We start from the raw sequence: 19,552 nt of genomic DNA, 5'->3' as shown, positions 1-19,552 counted from the left end.
GGGGACCTTGTAATACTATAAAACTCGGGGACTTGTAATATACAATGAAGCTTCTTATAGCCGTAGCTCTGTTGCAATTGGTTGTTAGACTCTCTCCTTGCCCAGGATCAGGACAGGGAGAGGGATCAGGCGATGGTAAGTGGTTGGCTAGATCTAGTTAGCTATAAAGCAAAGCAACCTTTCTGGTTGAATATAGACTAGACACTATATATGCCAGGAGGTAAAGACACTCCTTCTGTGGAAGACTTCCCTCCATCATTTAGTGACTGTGTTTAGCTAGATGTATTGGAATGGTGGCCTACAGTTATAGATGAACATCACTGACCTCCACCACTGACCAGGCACCTAGACGTGGTTTACCAGAACACATGCAATGCCGTGCAGGCCGGCGGCCGGCAATGAAGTCATTTTTACTCACAAAAATAACCGTGTTTAAGTATTTTGAACGAATTTTTTACCCCAACAAAATAATTACCGCTGTACGGTACTACGACCCAGTAAGCATATACATAGCCTCTTTGCGATTTACGGTAGAATTTCTTTATAACCATAATTATTATTTTTTTCCCTGCAGTTCACTGTTGAGGTACAGATGCAATTCAGTGCAGCCACAGCTGATGCTATCAATGTCTACTGTGAGGACAATGAGTGTCTAGTGTCGTACCCTGAAGTAAGAACAAGGTGATTAGATTTGTACGTACAAACTACGTCATGTATACAGAGAATGTTAAGTAATGAAGTTTCATACAACAATGTTGCATGAGAATAATATTATTCGCCTTTACATGATGAACCAATTCATTGCCCCTCCCTCACACCCACACACACCCCCACACACGCCCACTCAGGAGGAACACACTCACGGCTGACAACCTCTACATTTCTGAGATGTATACAGAGGATGTGAAGTAATGAAGGTTTATGCAACATGTTATAGTTGTGACACATGCACGAGTGCCACATGGGATATATTGGCTCAGTAGTGACTTAGGCTCGAGGGCCGCAGGCCTCGAGGGAAAAGGCACTACTGAGCCAATATATCCCATGTGCGCACGAGTGAGCTGTGTAACAACTGATTCGTTGTGCATTCCTTTCCGTGTACACATCACTCCTTTTATAGGACAACTAGTTTCAACTACTTGTGGTGGCTGTGGAATGCACCAGACGCATGAAAAACGTTTTCTGCCTACCACTGAATCTGTTTAACAGTGTTATACTATAAAAGGGACCGTTTCAGGTTACTGGGTGGAGGGTGGGCTTTAGGTAACTTCAGCCATACTATGCCAGTATCTAGATAGTGGCACAGTTCAAGGCTTGACCTGTGCCATATATGGCAGATACTGGCACAGTGTTTCCTTTGATCTGCCCACTCAAAATGCAACAATAATATTTAATGTGCATGAAAAAACCACGAGAGAATAATTCTTTTTTTTCGCCTTCACATGAACCACTTCATTTCCCCCCACAACCTCACACCCACCCACACCCCACACACACGCCCACTCAGGAGGAACACTCTCACGGCTGACAACCTCTACATTGCCGAGATTGCTAGCACTGGAGGGTCTAGTATCAGCTTTAGCATGTACGCCCGTTTGGATGGTGGCTTCCTCAGTGGCAGTGCCTTGGCAACGGCTGTACTGGTAAGTCCGTTTTAAATTGCTACAATAATTATTTTCTTGTGTCGAATATTTTCCATTTACCGTAATAACTATATTATTACTAGAATATTGTGCGAGTATCAAACTACTCTGTGAAGGTTGATCAATTCGCAACAATAAAATCGCAAAACCTTAACTTGAGAGCATAAAACGTGAAGCTATAATAATAATTATTGCTATATAATTATAGGTTGATCTATCTGCTAACAAACCTATACTGGTATTTGTATGACGATATCCTTGCCAGAACGCAATAGTTAGATCGCAAAGGCTGATTTGGCTCATTTGCAAAGGATTACTAGAATATTTTGCAGGTGAAAATTAAGTACGGTAGTATGCATGTGTGTGCATTAAATAGAATTATTATAGTCCCCTCCTCCTCCAGAATCATCGTGATGAGTTCACAGCTCTTGGTTTTGAAGTGACTGATGTGCAGACGATTGGCACTGAACCAACCTCTCTCCTATATACTATTCTGACGACCAATCAGATCATCGGTGTCAGAGTGGGGGGTGGTCTGGGACTGATCCTGATACTGGTTCTGATTATTGTTATCACATGGTGAGACTGATCTATAACTTAGTTAGTGAGATAGTGCATGTATGTGCATCATAATTATTAGCAGTTCAAGTATACACGCGGTTCAAGTGCAAATCTATTGTTTAATAAAATTATAACAGCCGCCAATTGCTGCTTTAAACATTGATTGGCCTTTCAAATTAAGAGCTACAAAACACATTCTTTAAATTTGTAATTGGACAATCCCAATTCAAGTTATCGACCATCAAAGATAGCTATAATTTATACCGAAAAAGCTACTTTTCGGAGAATTTAATTCAATGATGACTCTGTAGTGTGTGCTTTCTTCATCGTTATTTTTCCTTGTGCAGCTGTTGTGTCAAGTGTCGATCTAGACTACCCAAGAGTAAGGCCAGGGGCGGTGGTCTAGAGTTCATGAACTCTAACACTGGTTTTAACCTTAATCCTGTAGTCCACGATGGACTGGAAGAACAAGCCGTGCTAGAGTCAGCTGAGGAGAAGAAAGTGGATCTCAACTATATAGGCAGACATTAAAATATTTGATAGATACTTAATAGTAACGTAAATAAGTGAAATTGATTATAATTATGTGCACCTGGCTACTATAATTATTATATAGGATCCAAACAATAATTAATGGTTTACGGTAATTCCAACCAATGTAACATAAAATATATGCAGCCACTAAACTTTTAGTTTTGTTTCTGTCTCTCTTGACTAACTTAAGATCAAACACTAACAGTTATAAAGAAACCTCGGGATTGAGGGCAAATTCAAGTACATTTACTCTTTGCAAAAATTTAAGTGGTGGTATGACTTTCATTGCGCATGCGCAGCTAGCCCTCCCCTTTTTACTATCGCTGTTATATAATGTGTAGAGATTATTTATACCTACAGTTAACTCGGGGACCCTTTCTCTTGCAATGAAGAGTCTTATTATAGCTCTGGCTCTGTTGGTAGTTGGGCTCTCTCCTAGCCCATGCTTCGGGCAGACTGACCAAAGATCAGGCAATGGTAAGTGGATTGGCTATATAATATAGATGAAGTGCAAAACAGCCATTCTGATCAGAATCTATAATTATACTCTCCTTTCGGTGGAAAAAGACACCCCATCCCTCATGAAAATCTACCCCTATACATAGTCTAGTCGATATACAGATAGTTGGCTACTCAATATAATTATTTATAAGCATGTAGATCTACTGTATTAATTGGAATGGTCTGACAAACGTTAAACTCTATACAGTGCTTGTGTTTGGGTAAGCTATTGCATGCATGCAGTCTGTACTAGTATAGGTCTATAAGATGTCTGTCCATGCAGTACAGTAAAGCTGCATGCATGCATGCGTCTTGTTAGGGGTAATGCTATGTATAATTAAAGCTACTTTACATTCTGCGAACCATGCATGCATGCATGCAGCTCTCAATGTTCGGTATACTGCCGGGTAACTAAGTAACTGCTCGTAACAGTCCATAGTTGGTTCTAGTTACATGCTTGTTTCCTACCTTGCAGGGGGTAGCTAGAGTGAATTCATTCTTGACTGTCACCCAACACCTTGCATGTGCTCGTAAATATACTCAAGCAACACATTCTTTATTTGGTTATGAATATCATCCTCAGTCTTGCAATATCAATTTTATAAAGTCGATCGAAACTGCTATAGTGATCTCGGGCATCTGCATGGCCACTTCAAGTAAAGATTGTTACTCAACGCAACCAAAACTAGCTTCGATTCGATGTCAATTTCAAAGGCTGTTAGTATAGCTACCAATGTACTATGGTCTATATGTGTGCATGTGTCTTACCGTGGAACCTCCGAATCAACGACGATTAATTTTGAGAGCAGAGATTTTGTCCTCTTTTCGGAGGTTGTCCTCTGGTGGGACAAATATAGATATAGTATATCTCATGTATGGTCTGTATCTTAATTCTACTTCAAGAAGCTAGGGAACTTGCTGAAATAGATGTATTACACTACTGAAGTATGCCGGTATAGCAATAACAGTACTCTATTATATTGGACAGTTGCAATTGAGAGCACGAAGCTTGTCCGCTGTTCCGAATCAAAGGTCTGCTCGTGGGAGGTTGCTGTTGTGTATCAATCCGTGCCATAGCTAGTGTCTTTATAGAGAGGTTGTCATGGTGGGAGGTCCGTTATGAGAGGTTCCACTGCCTCAATAATATTATGTACTCTCTTCTTTATTAATAGGATCCGTTACACTTGACAGACTGGTATTCTACTTCAGCTACTATGAAGTCTCCATGAGCTTATACTTTATCAACGTGACTGAGCGTAATCCATTTTTGATCAACAACAGAGGATATTATTTCAACAATCAGTTTTATCGTCCGTATGATATCGATGCACCGTGCTTTTTGAACCAACTTATTTTCAAAAATACAAACACGAGTGAAACATTCCAGGCGGATTGTCCGGGTAGTTGCATTTCCTACGATGACAACCGCGTTGATATCATAATAGATCCTAGAGATTATCTCCGAATGGTGTCCGTCGAGTTTATCAATGCAACTTCTACTGATGCAACCTCTACTAATATAGGGTTGGAAATGTACACTTCAGCTGAGCTTGAAGCTCCCTTCTATGTTCAAATTGAGCCAAATGACACCTTTCAATGTGACGTAAGATTGAACCTTGGGGGCTCTGTAGGTATTAGTTACTCACCTGATTATTGGATCAATGAAGAGATTATTATAATTCATTTCACTTCTTTAATTGATGTTGCTACTGTCAATGCCAGCAAGCTATCACTTTCACGTGATTACTATGATCAGTATGGAAACAACACTGTTAACATTACGGGAGGTGAAATACTGAATGAGTCGCCTGGTTTAGCACTATCTGTGGCTATTAGACTGACATCAAGTGATCAAGTTCTTCTTGCAAGCAAAGGAATATGCACTGCTGGTAGGAACTTCATTCGAGACTGTTACCTTACCTTAGAAGAAGGATTTGCTGCTTCATATTACGGAGAAGAGAACTCTTACTTTGGTTCATATTCAGTTTCTGATTTCGGTAGTCGAGAACCCAGTGAGTTAAAAGTGTTATAATTATAACGGATACATAGTGATACATTTCAACTCATTAAATATACTTTTCCCTCCAGATTCTGAGCCTGTGACTATGACTATTCAGCTGGAGTACGTCGGTGGGTTGACTCTGGACCTGACACTCGGTCTGGGGCAGCCATACATAGTTCGATCATTATATATTGGTGAGAGGGTTATCAGGTGAGACATAATAATAATTTCTTGGGTGAGATCCAGAGGGGTGCTTTTTGCTGTTTTTGACCCAACCCTACTATTAGCACTACTACCGTGCTAATGATAATAGATTTGAATTATTGCTTGCACATGCATGTATTTACACAACCTCTCCGGTCCCCCTCCCCCCTCCCCTCTACAGTGTAACCTGTACAAGTGAGGATACTAGCCAATATGTGAACCCCATGCTGGAGATTGACAATGGTGCAGTACCTATTCCCGCTAACTACATCCAGAATGATTGGCCTAGCTCCACTACCTTGAATGCACCCAGGGGGCTATACCAGTCTAGTTTGGAAGGCTACTACACGTGCAGGACAGAGGGAGGCACTTTCCTCATCCCTCACATTCTGCATTCCAGTAAGTAGATCTATATAATTATAGTAATTATGGAGCGTTGTATGTTATGTACTACAGGGGTGAATTTAAGTTCACCTTATGAACTCATTATTTGTCAGTACCATATGGACCATTTTGCGCATGTGTAGTAGAAATAATGAGATAGAATAAAATCTGATGCGGGTGCGTGGTGGACCAGAAACCAGAGTATCATACATACATACATACATAGTTATTACATACATACATACAGTGTGGAAGAGGCATGGCCCTTGTGCGCACACGCACAACCCTACAATCCTAGCAAATAATTAATAATGACATAATGAGAAAAGCCGCCCTCCCTCATGCAATTAGAGAACTTCAGGCCGCCAGAAACCAGAATGCATGTCACTTGGAGAGTCCTAAAGAAGCAACAACCTATAATTCTACTTTTATGTGGTAAAGGATCACTTCAGCTGCAAATATGCATGTAGATCTAAAAGTCATCATTTTTTGTCATGTGTAGTGCTAGCCTTCAAGCTTCTTAGCTTTTGCTTGCTTTTATACGACAACAAAGCTTTAACATCGAAATCTTCCATTGTCAATACTAGTTGTGTGAAGGCTATATATCTATGCTGTAAACGGCAGAGCTATGGCATCCAGGTGAGCAGGCTCATAAATTACAGACAGACAAACAAACCAACTGTCTACTATGCCTGTGGCCGCCCAGGCGCACTTTGGGTAATGAGCAAAACAGTTTTGTGTGAGATTTTGTATTCATTCTTGTAGCTAAAACCCCAGTGCTCTGCTTAGCTACACCTCTGTACTCATGGAGTTGCAAACACCTCAGTCCACCCTCAGTCTTACTCCTGCATTGTAGCATAGATACAACTGAGGGTGGAGCTGAGTGTTTGGTGGGGGTTGCAGCCACGCCCCTAGATATCTGCCCCATGTACTGCATTCTTCACATGCAGCATACACACTGATTTGTTAGGCAGCGTCTGTTCTAGCACTCTGTGTTGTTTTGCTTTCTTCCCATTCAGATCCTTATTATATCTTTTTCTACGAAGGAGCCTCTGCTACTGGTGATATAGGCGAAGATATTGTAGTCCGCTTTGCACATAGTGACCTTTATGGTGCTTTAAACTATGGTTTTGGATTCCAAGTTGTGATACCCAGCGATGATGATTATTACCCGTATGGGGAGGCTTATTATTATTATGGATACCCGCCTCCTTTTGCGTTCCGTGTTGAACTAAACACTCCATTCCCATACCATGCTGAGCTGCACATCAACAGGACCCAGTTCAATTATGAGGGGGAGTACTTTCTCTCATACGGTTATTATTATAATCTACGCCCAAGCTTCACTATCGATGTCAATGGTAAGTATAATTAATTACATACTGTAATAGCTGTTACAGTAGTAAATCAGTATCATAAGTGTTTAGCTGTTATTAAATATAAATAATTATAATGTTTCCTAAGTGTATTTACTTGCAAGCATACTTATATGCCTCGGTTTACACATGAGCAAGCGAGGTATACAATGTGTTTGTGTGTGTGTGTGTGTGTGTGTGTGTGTGTGTGTGTGTGTGTGTGTGTGTGTGTGTGTGTGTGTGTGTGTGTGTGTAGACTGCTACAGCTGCTCAAGGATCAATGAAGTGCAAGTAAGAGCTTCTTATATAGACTTCTAGTCTGGATTGAAATTAGCAGATTTGCAAGATAATGCTCCCTTCTCGAGATGCCTAGTTTTGCTCACTTGTAATGCCATCGGAGCCTTTTCATTATAGCAAAACTTGTGGAGTGTTGCTACTCGTTAGCTCTGCACTAAAACACTAGCTATTGGTAGCTGCAAGGCTGTGCTGCGCTGATGCAGCAGCCATTAATTTTAGACTTTGGACTTTTGGCATCCTTTTTATAGCATCAATTATTTCCTAAGTTTCCCTGTGATTACGCCATTGTGTGTATTAGCAAGAGTTCATTAGGAAGAGTATGCAACTCCATGATGCCATAAGCATGCACCCATGCATAGTGCGTAACAGCATCTTTTATACGTATACATTATAAGTTAAATGAACATAGTTATTTTGTTTGTGTGTTTAATACTCCGTTGTTTTGCTTGCCCCTCATCCACAGAACCTGAGCTCACTCTCTACCCACCGGTCCTGACTGTGTTGAACTCTGACCCTCCTGATACAACCGCCTCTCTCACTTGTACCTCGGACAATACAAACATTCCCGTAGTCTTCCCGGGAAACTACACTTCACTGGGCATTACGACTACCTACGAAGATGACACAAACAGCTCTGTGAGATTGGACTTTGAACTGGACAAAGACCTCATTGAGTTGCTAGATGGGATGGAGTTTAACTGTGAAGCCAGAGACCCAGATGATTATAATTCCACTGTGTCAACCTCCAGCTCAACCTTCAGAGCAGTGTCAGGTATAATAATAGAGACGTGTACCTTTAGCTTTATTATGCACTACTTTGTTATATACTTGTTGCAGATACACTGACTCTGTACGGTATCGAGCCTGACAGTAGTCGCAAACTTGTTATGAATGGTGACACGATTGATACAACCAGCTCGTTTGAATGTCTGCGGTATATCAATCCTACAAGAACTAATCTTGAGACCATCCCTGCAACGTTGTTGTGGAGACTCAATCTTCTGGAGTCCAAAGAAGAGATAGAGTTCAGTTCAGATGTTAGTGGCGAAGAGTTTATAGTCACTACACTCGAGAATAGGATCACTCTGAATATTTTTGGTGATTTCAGTGGAAGTGTTTCGTGTATCTATGGTGATGAAATAATAAAGATCAATGTTGTCACTGAAGGTGAGTGTGTAACTTACCCTGTTTTTATTTGGTAGCGTCAATTTTAATAGCCATTAACCCTTTCCCCGCTTTAGCCGACTATAGTCGGCATGGCTACTGATAAATTTCAAAAAATCGTTGTGCACACTGTGTTGGAGCTATGCACACACTGCAGGTACCAGCACATGCGCATTGAGCTGCTCTTCCACGTGGTATTTTTAATATTTTGCTTCAAGGTACAGTTCGATCAGAATTGTCGAAAGAAAAGTGACCGTTTTATAATTGCTACAAGATCTTCGTAGTACAGCCTCAGGGAGGTTCTAGGGAAGCTAGAGAGTGAGAATATCGATGCCTATGGCCTTGTAGAGTGAGAGGACAGTGACTGGGATCATAGCTAGGTAGGAAGCTTCCTTTCAGAGGTCAAGCTAAAAAGAAAGAGCCTGAGAATCCTGAGGAAGACGCACTTGAGGTGGACCATCTTCCTGAACCTGGTAAGTCACTATAGAGTAGCATTTGTAGTCTTGATAGCTTCACTATAGGTTTGTTTAGGCTAGTTAGTACAACAGTGGACATCATGAGCCACCATTAAACTTGTAAACCTGTGTGTAGGTGAAGAAAATATTTCCCGGGAAAAGGGCGTCTGCCGATAGAACCTCAAATACAAGTTTCTGCAGATCCTGATTGAGTCCTGAGTCAGCCATGTCACCGTGAGAACATTCTGAACACTTATATCATGTGTTCAGTCACTTCGTAACATCACACAATATTGTTTGTGTACATAATTATGAATTTTTGTTAACAATTGTTATTTGTGGGGTGGTGGTTGGTTGCTAGGCAACAATGATGATTCCATGAATGCGACAGGTCCGGTTCTACCTGTGGAACTTTGTTACAAGTGTTTTTAATATACGGTTCATGAGTTATAAATTTTTTAAACAAAATATGCGAATATTCACTTTTAATTAAAGCAGGGAAAGGGTTAAGTTAATTAAAGGTGCAGCATTTGATCCTAGTCGTGAATTAGAGTAAGTTTAAACGTATTTCTCTCCTCAGCTTTGGTGGCGGGTGTGGACTTCATTCCTCCCTTCTTCCCAGAAGATGGTGTACCATTGTTTAAAACTGATGATGGTTGTTCACAGCGGATTTACTCGAGCACTGGCATTCCATTTGGAGCAGAAACACAACAATACGTTCATGTGAGTTAAAGATGTAAATGCTCTAGCTATCTTAACAATTTAGATCCCACTCTTCATTGGCAATAACATAACTATAGAGCGCGAAATTTCTGTATCCTCAACATCTATAGTTAGTTTTATAGAAATTTAACTCACAGTTCCTTACTAGACACATAGAATAATTATTGTTTTTCTTTCCTGCAGGTCTGCACGAATGGCATGCTGACTGTTGGAACTCCTCCTCTCTTTCTCGGTACAGCACAAGAACGATTCCCTACATCCGATGTCAGGATCAGCCAATCAAACTTGCTCGCTCCATTTTGGAATGACCACGATGGCCGAGACCCCGCCTCCAACGTAAAGTACAGAGTGTACGGTGGTGCTGCCAGGGATCCTGAACGTTTTATGAGTCCCGTGAGCTCTTTCATTTCAAGCCAGATTGATTCTGACATTGTTGGCAAGTTTGAGCCCACCTGGATGCTAGTAGCCTCCTGGAACTATGTTCCTCCGTACCCCCACACTGCAACAGAGAGAGGACGAGTGAGTGCTGTGTGTGTGGGTGGGGTGTGTGTGTGCTGGCTGTGTGTGTGTGTGTGTGTGTGCGTGTGTGTGTGTGTGTGTGTGTGTGCGTATACGTGCAATTGTATAGACAGTCTATAACATTAAGGTATATATCATTTAAACTGCACTAACAGTTACAGAGTTGCTTCTATTGCTTATAATGGAGTTAATTTTTTTTCAGAACTCTTTTGAAGCCATTATCATAACTGATGGTGTGATAAGCTTCGCTGTTTATACGTATATCTGTGATGATCTGCAATGGGGGGAGTCGCAGAATGGTGAATATTCAACAATCGGCTACAACATCAATCCAGGCTCGTATTTTGGTAGTGATAGCGAGAAATTGTCTTCCTTCCACGATCACCGAATCTCCAACTTACCCATGAGCCAAACAATTGCATGTTCCAGTCTCGCTAGAGGAGGGCGTTACCATAACGAGGTGTACTATATCGGCCGAACTATGAACACCACGCAATTGGCGCGTGCAGAATGTACCAGCACTATCAACAACGATACCGTGTATAGTGACATCATCAATGGAACCACACTAAGAGATGGATGCCCTTGCAACTTGGCACAGGCTTTCAGAGACTTTGCTTTTAGATCCATTGATATGTATGAGTTGACTTTGGACCCAGTGTATAATAACCAGTTCTGTTTTACTCCAAGCTTCAGTCAGACTGACACCATTCTCTGCTGCTATAGGTGAGAATTTTCTATAAGTTAGTAAAACTTGACGTTGTTAACTCCACATTTAATTGTTTTGTTTATGGTGCTATGTTCATCACAGACGAAGGAGTGGATCTCTCAACAATGCTCGTGGTATCAGTGGAGTGGTGGCCTACAGTCCTAGCTTCTTCCCAAATCAGTTCCTTGAAACTGATTACAAGCTGCGAGATTTATGCAGAATAGGAGGAGAAGCAGACACACTGTACAGGACTAGAAGACCTCCAGTTACTTGTACCACTTATCAACCACCAAGAAGAAGTGAGTGTTGCGTCAGTTCTCTTTACTATATTCTTGCAGCTATAAAAATATATAATTATGTTCTGTGCATGCACACACACACACACTCACACTCACACTCACACACACGATGATACACACGCACACACGCACACAGCCTTCTGTACGGGTGATCCTCATCTCACCAACCTTGATGGAGCTAAGTTCACATTCAACGGTTGGGGAGAGTATATTCTACTGGAGTTGACTATTGACACCACTTTCTGGATCCAAGCTCGTATGCAACCACTCCCAGAGTCTACTACTAAAGCTACTGAACTAGGTGGTTTCGCTTTCGCTATGAGCAGGGACACTCCTGTTGAAGTACGTGATATAGAATTATACCATCATCATTTTTAATCATCTGTCCAACAGATTCGCTTGAATGCATCTAGACAGCTAGAGATTTTAATCAGTGGAGAAGATGTGACGGACCAGCTGGTCAGCCTCAACGCTTCTATATCCACTGACTTCTACACTGTGTCTCGAAGCAGTTCCAATTCCATTCTGGCCACGTTCCCGAATGGAATGGGATTGATGGTGAATCTAACAAGTATGCTGACCTTCACAGTCATCATTCCTGATAAATACAGAGGACTAACTAGAGGTATAATGCGAACAATAATTATTATGATATACCATAGCTTGTTGTCAGATATTATTGTACATGAATGAGGGTATACATACTGAGAGATATATTTTAATTAGCCCTTTGTGCAAATATAATACAGTGTAATTAGTATAGTCATCTGTGGTGGTGGGTGCAATATACTAGTGAGCAATTTTGCATGGTGTAAATCGTATTTGGTATTACTTTTGCAACAATACTGACGGTAGGTCATGTAACATTGAGAGTTTATGTTTTGTACAGGAATGGTTGGGAACTACAATGGTGATCAAACTGATGATGTCGTATACAGAGATGGAACAATGGTACCTATCTCTGAGTTCTCCTTCAGGCTACTACACCAAGTGGGACTGTCATGTGAGCTATTGACTCGCATGAGTATAGTACTACTGCATGCAGATGCCTCAATACGTGTTGATCTAATTACTAATTACTCTACTGTAATTGTCTGTGTTTACAGGGCAACTGAATGCTTCGGAGTCTCTCTTCACTTACCCTGAGGGCATGACTGCTGCAGACTATGCTGTGCTTGATCACGATCCACCCTACCTGGATGAAGTGGTAGCTGCTGCTTCAGCTGATATTCTGCTGGTGTGCGGGGCTAATGTAGAGTGCATTTTTGACTCTATGGAAACAGGGGATACTGACATCGGCCTCGAAACTATGAACATGATTTCTACAATCGATGAAGATGAGAAGCTTACATGTACGTTATTTGTATATCGTTTTATTTCCATTGAATTTCCATAATTATGCACGCGGTAGCTATCGAATTAATTTTTGCGTAGCTTTTAATTTCAAATGTCTATTAAATGGATGTGCTAGTGATTCCTTCGTGCCCAAACAACTTACGTGCTAATTGGGAACCCTCTTTGATCTTCAATATTTCTTAGTTGGAATTGTCAGTTTACAAATCTATAATATTTTTGTAGCTCTTCGAAAGACCTCTCTCTGATTTTTTGGACCCAAACAATTTTTTTATTAACTGTCAACTTTACCTATACAGCTAACTTCCCTCCTCTCATCTATGGTCTTGACAGCCTCTATGTTACACTGGGGGAAGAGGCTGTACTGGTGTTCAATGTGACTGATGACAAAGGCAGTATCAACGTGATATTGGTGGATGGACTGCCAGCTGGGGCCACTCTACTACCTACCCCTAAGGGCGACTATACCATAGAGTACACCTTCAGGTTGGAACTTGATGAAATTGCTGATATTTCTCTTGTGTTTTTGGCCACTGATGATCTGGATGCTGGGTCAACTCTGGAAGTGCAGGTTTGATGAACTCAGTTTTTGGTTTCAGGCTATAGAAGCTTTACCCTTTGTATAGAGAGGCATACATTATTTCGAAAGGTCTTTCAGAGTTTTTTTGCATTTCTCATCATAGATTGTGATTTGTGCTTGTGAGAATAATGGCAACTGCACACTGGAGGGAGTGGTGGACCAGAGCACCAGTACTGTCGTCTCCAATTGTGTATGCCCTCAAGGTATGTAGTTTTTCGGTATAGATGTGGATGCATGCCCTCTTTATAGTATACTGAGTGGTCTCAATACATTCACATAATTATGGGTACTAGGTTAAATTGTAAGAAGGAGGCCTTTTTCTAATATTTATAGTAGTATGCATGAAGTATAAATGTGATACACTGTTTCAGGTTGGGAGGGTGACTTCTGTGAGGCTGACGTTGACGGCTGTGCCAACTTTGACTGTTTCATGGGTGTGGATTGTGTGGACATCCCTGCTCCAGGAGTGGGGGCAGTGTGTGGTCCATGCCCTGAGGGATATCGTGGAGATGGGTCAAAGTGCGCCGGTAAGCTATAGTAATAATTATATGCTCATTACTTTAACAATTAAATAATTAAATATCAAGGACAAACAAACAAACCTTCAGTATTATAATAGCTATTTCTCTCCCCTATAATTATATGCTATATGGAGCTATTGACTTATGGCTTCGACAATTAATGCAAGCTATCGATCTCCTCAGATATCAACGAGTGTAACAGTACCATGCATGGTTGTGCTCAACTATGCGTCAACCAACCAGGAAGCTTTGAGTGTGCCTGTTACCCTGGTTACGAGCTTTACGATGATACACAATGTAGAGGTAAGTGGATGATCCATTTCAGTAACTTGATGGTCGATAACCTTGAGTTGGGATTGTCCAATTACAAATGTAAAGAATGTTTTTTGTAGCTCTTTGAAAGGCCTATCAAAATTAATGATTAATTTTGTTTAAATTAGCGATTGCTTTTGGGCCCTAATTGTGATTGGTATGAAAGACACCAAATTCAGACATTGATGGTAAATTGATGGTGTTTCCATTTATATTATTTCTTTCAGACATTGACGAGTGCTCTTTGCTCAATGGTGGTTGTCATCACGACTGTACCAACACGATGGGAGGATTCGTTTGCAGCTGTGACGAAGGTTACACCATCAGCACCAACAACAGAACCTGCAATGGTACGAAAACAGTGCTATAATTAATCCTCTATATAATTTTATTTTATTCTCCTTTGTATATTTTATTCTGCAGTTGATCCGATAGCGATGTGCGATGCTAGTAACAGCTGTGCCCAATCATGTGTGAGATTATTGGGAGTGGAAACATGCGGCTGTTTCCCTGGTTACGAGCTGGTATCCAATGAGATGGATTGCTCAAGTACGTTATCTAGAGCATGCGAAGATTCTGAGACATTCATGTGTTTAGTGGAGTCCATATTGTAGACCAGTTTTGGAGGTGGTCCACTGTGTGACTAACACGTACATACATAAGACTTTCCCCACTCTCACATGCAGATATCAATGAGTGTGAGGAGTCTCCGTGTGAGCATATCTGTACTGACTTGGAGGGACTGAGAGGATACAGGTGTTCTTGTGAAGAGGGATACCAGCTACTGCCTGGGGGGAGTTGTACTGGTGAGAGGGAGTAGCTATGCAGGCACTACACGAATTGCCGTTTGCATGCATGTATGGGCTGTAGTGCATGTGCTTAGCATTACTGCAACTGCATGTATGGGCTGTAGTGTGCTGTAGTGTGCTTAGCAATTACTGCAACTGCATGTCTTGAATGGTGTTCTTGTCAGGAGAGAAGCTGTACCAATGAGTTATTACAAATCGTTAGTACATAAAGCCTTTCTATTGTCAATACAGGTTAATGGGGCCGGCCATGCATCTATATAAGCCCCCATGCATCCATAATTAGAAGCATGTGTTTGGACCTGCATGTTCATGTGTTAGCAATAATATAGAGCCACTGCATGTTGGTATGCCCATGCATGCGTCAGCACTATAATTACTAATACGCATGTACAATTTAGTTTAATTGCTCCAATTGTATATAGACACAGTATGTATTATAATTATGTGATCGCTAATTTAGCTGTGTTTATGTGTGAAAGTACACTCAGTTGCTTTCTTTCAATGTTAAAACCAGACACTATAATTATTATGGTATGTAATCTTGGCTTCACTATATAATCACAGATATCAACGAGTGTTTGGTAGCAGCTCTGGACATATTTGCTGCTGACCTTTGTGAACCCTCCATGTTCTGTGTGAATAGTGTGGGTAGCTACAGCTGTGAGTGTCCGGCTGGTACACTACTAGTGGATGGAGTGTGTCAAGCTGGTGAGTGCATTAGCAGAGTGTGTGCATGTCTGAGCAATTTTTGTATAAATTGGTCCATTGAGATTTTCAGTATAAGAGTTCTGTTGTGTGTATGCGTAGAACACACACTTACACACTCCCACACACCCCCCCACACACACACACCTACACCTACACAGAGGGCTTGCTCACCACTGCACCACCAGTGACTGTACCCGAGGAAGCGACAGGTAATGTCATCATTGTGGAGATCAACGGATTCAACCTTTACACGGTAAACTATATATAACTCCAAAATTAATGTTGTCTAGAAGTATAACCGTATAATTATATTCCATATAATTATATTGGGTTTCAAAAGCGAATGACACTATACATTGCACTTTGCATTTTTATAATTGCATGCCAAATAACGGGACGCATTCTCACTCTTCGCGCGTGTTTTTTGATACTTTGTTCTTTCCTTGCAGTTCACTCTTGAGGTACAGAGGCGCTTTAGAGAAGCCACAGCTGATGCTATCAATGTCTACTGTGAGGACAATGAGTGTCTAGTGTCGTACCCTGAGGCAAGAACAATGAGGTGAATAGATTGATACGTACAACTATGCATGTACAGAGGATAACGTTTCATGAGAGATTAAACCATAAATATTTAAATACATTTTTGCCTTTATACATTATCTTTGTTTATGAACTACTTCATTGCCCCCCCCCCACACACACCCTCACACACACCCACTCAGGATAAACACACTCACAGCTGACAACCTTTATATTGCTGAGATTGCTAGTACTGGATCTGAAAAGTCTAGTATACGCTTTAGCATGTACGCCCGTTTGGATGGTGGCTTCCTCAGCGGCAGTGCCTTGGAAACGGCTGTAATAGTGAGTATATTCTTAATTGCTACGTGTTGAATATTTATCAAATAATTATATCACCTCCTCCTCCAGGCTCATTGTGATGAGTACACAGCTCTTGGTTTTGAAGTGACTGATGTGCAGACAATTGGCACTGAACCAACCTCTCCCACAATTCTGACGCTCGAACAGATCATTGGTATCGGAGTGGGGGGTGGTCTGGGACTGATCCTGGTTCTGCTTATTACCATAACATGGTGAGATTACTCTATTAACTGTACCCATAATTAGCTATAATTATGGCATTCTTAGTTTTAGTGAGTTAGTCACTGTATATGCATAATAACTGCATGATTAGATACACACCACCTATCTCGATTTTAAGTGCAAGTCTAATCAATTAATGATTTTGGGAATCTTTCAGCTGCCATAACTAGAATTTTGTGGATCAAAAATAAAAAAATTTAGGTTTTTTTGAAAGCTTAGAAAGAATGGTACCATCAAGGTTGATATTCGAGAGATAAAAGTATATGACAATTTGGAATTGAACCCACTTACGGGAACGCAAAATTATTGCTGGTGAATTGAACCCACTCACGGGAACACAAAACTATTTCTGAAGTTATGGCTGTTGAAAGACACCCCCCCCTCCGTTTAATTAATGATTTTGGGAATATTTCAGCTGCCATAACTTGAATTCTGTGGATCGAAATCAAAAATGTTATGTTTTTCTGAAAGCTTAGAAAAAGACCTTTCAAATGGTACCATCAAAGTTGATATTGGAGAAATAAAAGTATTTGCCAATTTGGCGATACCATAGATTATATAATTATAGCCCACGGTCCGAGGCCAAAAAATGACAAATTAGGGCCCCCAAAGAAATTTTGGATTGAAACACATCGTTTGAAAGGTCTTTTTCAAAGTTTCAGAAAATCCTAAAAATGTTGACATCGGATCAACTGTACTGAAGTTATGGCTGTTGAAAGACACCCCCCCCCCCCCCCTCCGTTTAATAGTCAGTAATCGATACTTTAACACATCATTATTTTGATTAGCCTTTCAAAGAGCTAGTAAATAAGGATAATAATTATTGCATAAATAGATTATTTCGCGGATGTCTCAGCCTCCCCTCTGTCAAAACATCCTAGATTTGTAATTCGACCATCCCAATTCAAATTATCGACCATCAAAGCTACTTTCAACAATGACTCTATATTATATATAGTGTGTACTTTCTTCATAATCATTCCTCCCTGTGCAGCTGTTGTGTTAAGGGTCGATCAAGAAAACCCAAGAGTAGGCCCAGGGGCAGTGGTCTAGAGTTCTTGAACTCCGGTACTGGTTTTGACCTAAAGCCTGTACCCCACGATGGACTGGAAGAGATAGCCGAGCTAGAGTCAGCTGATGAGACGAAAGTGGATCTCAACTAGGCAGACATTAGAATACTGTTTAATTATAGATGCAGCACGTAAAATAATGGAAATGATTCTGTGCACCTGGCCTCTAATACATGCACAACCAATTAATTTGTTGTTTCACGATAATTAAGTCATTACATGTGTAAAAATTATTTATTAGCAGCCACTAAAATTAATTTTTAGCTTGAATTAATTAGTCTCTCTTGAATAGAACTTCTCATGCATGCATAAAACATAACTTTTTTTATTGATGATTTTTATCCCTCGTTCTCAATAATAGTATAATAGACGGCTCAATGGAAAACACTGTATACATTATACGTAATAGATGAATGCACGAAGTAGATAATCATTATGAGATAATAAAACAAAACTGCATAAACTGAAAAACCAGAACACAGATGCTACTATAATTATAATTATGGCCATGTATAGATTATTATAACCTCAGTTTAAGCTAGCGAGGGCCGTGATTTGCCAGTTCTCCGAAGCCATAGTTTTCCAGTCGAATGTTATGTTCCTGAGCCTGAGAAGGGGATGTAAGTAAAAGTAGTAAAACAATCACAAATATAATTATATCTAATTATGAATAACTTCGTTTCCCACACAATAATTATATCCCACACATGCACTGGAGTATGTATCTGCTTAGTTTCCAGTATTATATACCATAGATTGCTTGGCCGGGGGATGCAAATAATGTAAAATTGCTATTAGCTCTTGTATACGTATATAGATAGCCGATGAAAAGTGGGATCTAAAAATCAGTTAAGATACCGTATATATTACTAGAATGTTTTGCGAGCATCAAACATTTGCGAATTTTGCGAGATTAAAATCCCTCCTCCTCCAGGCTCACCGTGATGAGTACGCAGCTCTTGGTTTTGAAGTGACTGATGTGCAGACGATTGGCACTGATCCAACCTCTCCCACAATTCTGCCACCCGAACAGAGGTATTGGAGTGGGGTGTGGTCTGGGACTGATCCTGATACTGGTTCTGATTATTACCATCACATGGTGAGACTACTCTATTAACTTGAGATAATGCATGTGCATCAGATTATCGGTTCAAGTACACGCACTTCAAGTGCAAATATTATAACAGCCGCCAATTGCTACTTTAAACATTAAGATATTAGAGAGCTACAACATACATTCTTTAAATTTGTAATTGGACAATCCCAATTCAAGTTATCAATCATCAAAGATAACTAACGAAAAAGCTACTTTTCGGAGATTTTAATTCAATGATGACTCTGTAGTGTGTGCTTTTCATCTTTATTTTTCCTTGTGCAGCTGTTGTGTCAAGCATCGATCAAGACTACCCAAGAGTAAAGCCAGGGGCGGTGGTCTAGAGTTCGTGAACTCTAGCACTGGTTTTGACCTTAATCCTGTACCCCACGATGAACTGGAAGAACAAGCTGTGCTAGAGTCAGCTGATGAGAAGAAAGTGGATCTCAACTAGGCAGACATTATAATACAATTATCACTGTTTTTGATCTATATACTTAGTAACGTAAATAAGTGAAATTGATTCTGTGCACCTGGCTACTATAATTATAGGCAATAATAATGTTTCACGGTAATTAGTATTAATTCCAACCAATGTAACATAAATATGCAGCCACTAAACTTTTAATTAGTTTTGTTTTTGTCTCTCTCT

At 40.5% G+C, this 19,552-nt stretch overlaps 2 protein-coding genes and 1 long non-coding RNA gene across 3 annotated transcripts; all 3 read left to right on the top strand.

The window, feature by feature from the left end:
* Positions 1–1,413: 1,413 nt before the first annotated feature.
* On the top strand, positions 1,414–2,776 carry LOC135331933 (uncharacterized). The gene is made up of 3 exons (XM_064527240.1): positions 1,414–1,643; positions 2,047–2,222; positions 2,552–2,776. Exons 1-3 carry the CDS (start codon positions 1,443–1,445, stop codon positions 2,733–2,735), a joined length of 561 nt encoding a protein of 186 aa, XP_064383310.1. The 5' UTR covers positions 1,414–1,442; the 3' UTR covers positions 2,736–2,776.
* A 301-nt stretch (positions 2,777–3,077) lies between these two features.
* On the top strand, positions 3,078–18,197 carry LOC135349341 (mucin-like protein). The gene is made up of 28 exons (XM_064547905.1): positions 3,078–3,215; positions 4,412–5,251; positions 5,328–5,451; positions 5,627–5,844; positions 6,849–7,190; positions 7,945–8,253; positions 8,319–8,648; positions 9,681–9,823; positions 10,007–10,342; positions 10,545–11,068; positions 11,154–11,350; positions 11,487–11,692; positions 11,744–11,975; positions 12,240–12,353; positions 12,457–12,702; positions 13,003–13,274; positions 13,387–13,486; positions 13,655–13,810; positions 13,988–14,107; positions 14,344–14,466; positions 14,540–14,665; positions 14,803–14,922; positions 15,490–15,633; positions 15,792–15,886; positions 16,083–16,192; positions 16,356–16,497; positions 16,564–16,727; positions 17,732–18,197. Exons 1-28 carry the CDS (start codon positions 3,125–3,127, stop codon positions 17,898–17,900), a joined length of 6,093 nt encoding a protein of 2,030 aa, XP_064403975.1. The 5' UTR covers positions 3,078–3,124; the 3' UTR covers positions 17,901–18,197.
* On the top strand, positions 8,696–9,568 carry LOC135333495 (uncharacterized). Its single transcript, XR_010393940.1, has 2 exons — positions 8,696–9,118; positions 9,237–9,568. It is a non-coding gene; the product is annotated as an uncharacterized LOC135333495 (long non-coding RNA).
* Positions 18,198–19,552: the final 1,355 nt, after the last annotated feature.

Source organism: Halichondria panicea, chromosome 1 (genome assembly GCF_963675165.1).
Source record: "Halichondria panicea chromosome 1, odHalPani1.1, whole genome shotgun sequence".
NCBI classification, from domain to species: domain Eukaryota; kingdom Metazoa; phylum Porifera; class Demospongiae; order Suberitida; family Halichondriidae; genus Halichondria; species Halichondria panicea.
Note: the sequence above shows the minus strand (reverse complement) of the source record. Positions and strands in the feature narration are given on the sequence as shown.

What these genes read in the sequence shown, in the direction of transcription:
- LOC135349341 (XM_064547905.1), top strand. Translation starts at nt 3,125, where the DNA reads ATGAAGAGTCTTATTATAGCTCTGGCTCTGTTGGTAGTTGGGCTCTCT. An exon ending in GGTCAACTCTGGAAGTGCAG is followed by an intron (nt 13,275 to 13,386) that starts GTTTGATGAACT and finishes TTCTCATCATAG; the next exon opens with ATTGTGATTTGTGCTTGTGA. An exon ending in CAACAACAGAACCTGCAATG is followed by an intron (nt 14,467 to 14,539) that starts GTACGAAAACAG and finishes TTTATTCTGCAG; the next exon opens with TTGATCCGATAGCGATGTGC.
- LOC135331933 (XM_064527240.1), top strand. Translation starts at nt 1,443, where the DNA reads ATGAACCACTTCATTTCCCCCCACAACCTCACACCCACCCACACCCCA. An exon ending in CCTTGGCAACGGCTGTACTG is followed by an intron (nt 1,644 to 2,046) that starts GTAAGTCCGTTT and finishes CTCCTCCTCCAG; the next exon opens with AATCATCGTGATGAGTTCAC. An exon ending in CTGATTATTGTTATCACATG is followed by an intron (nt 2,223 to 2,551) that starts GTGAGACTGATC and finishes TTCCTTGTGCAG; the next exon opens with CTGTTGTGTCAAGTGTCGAT.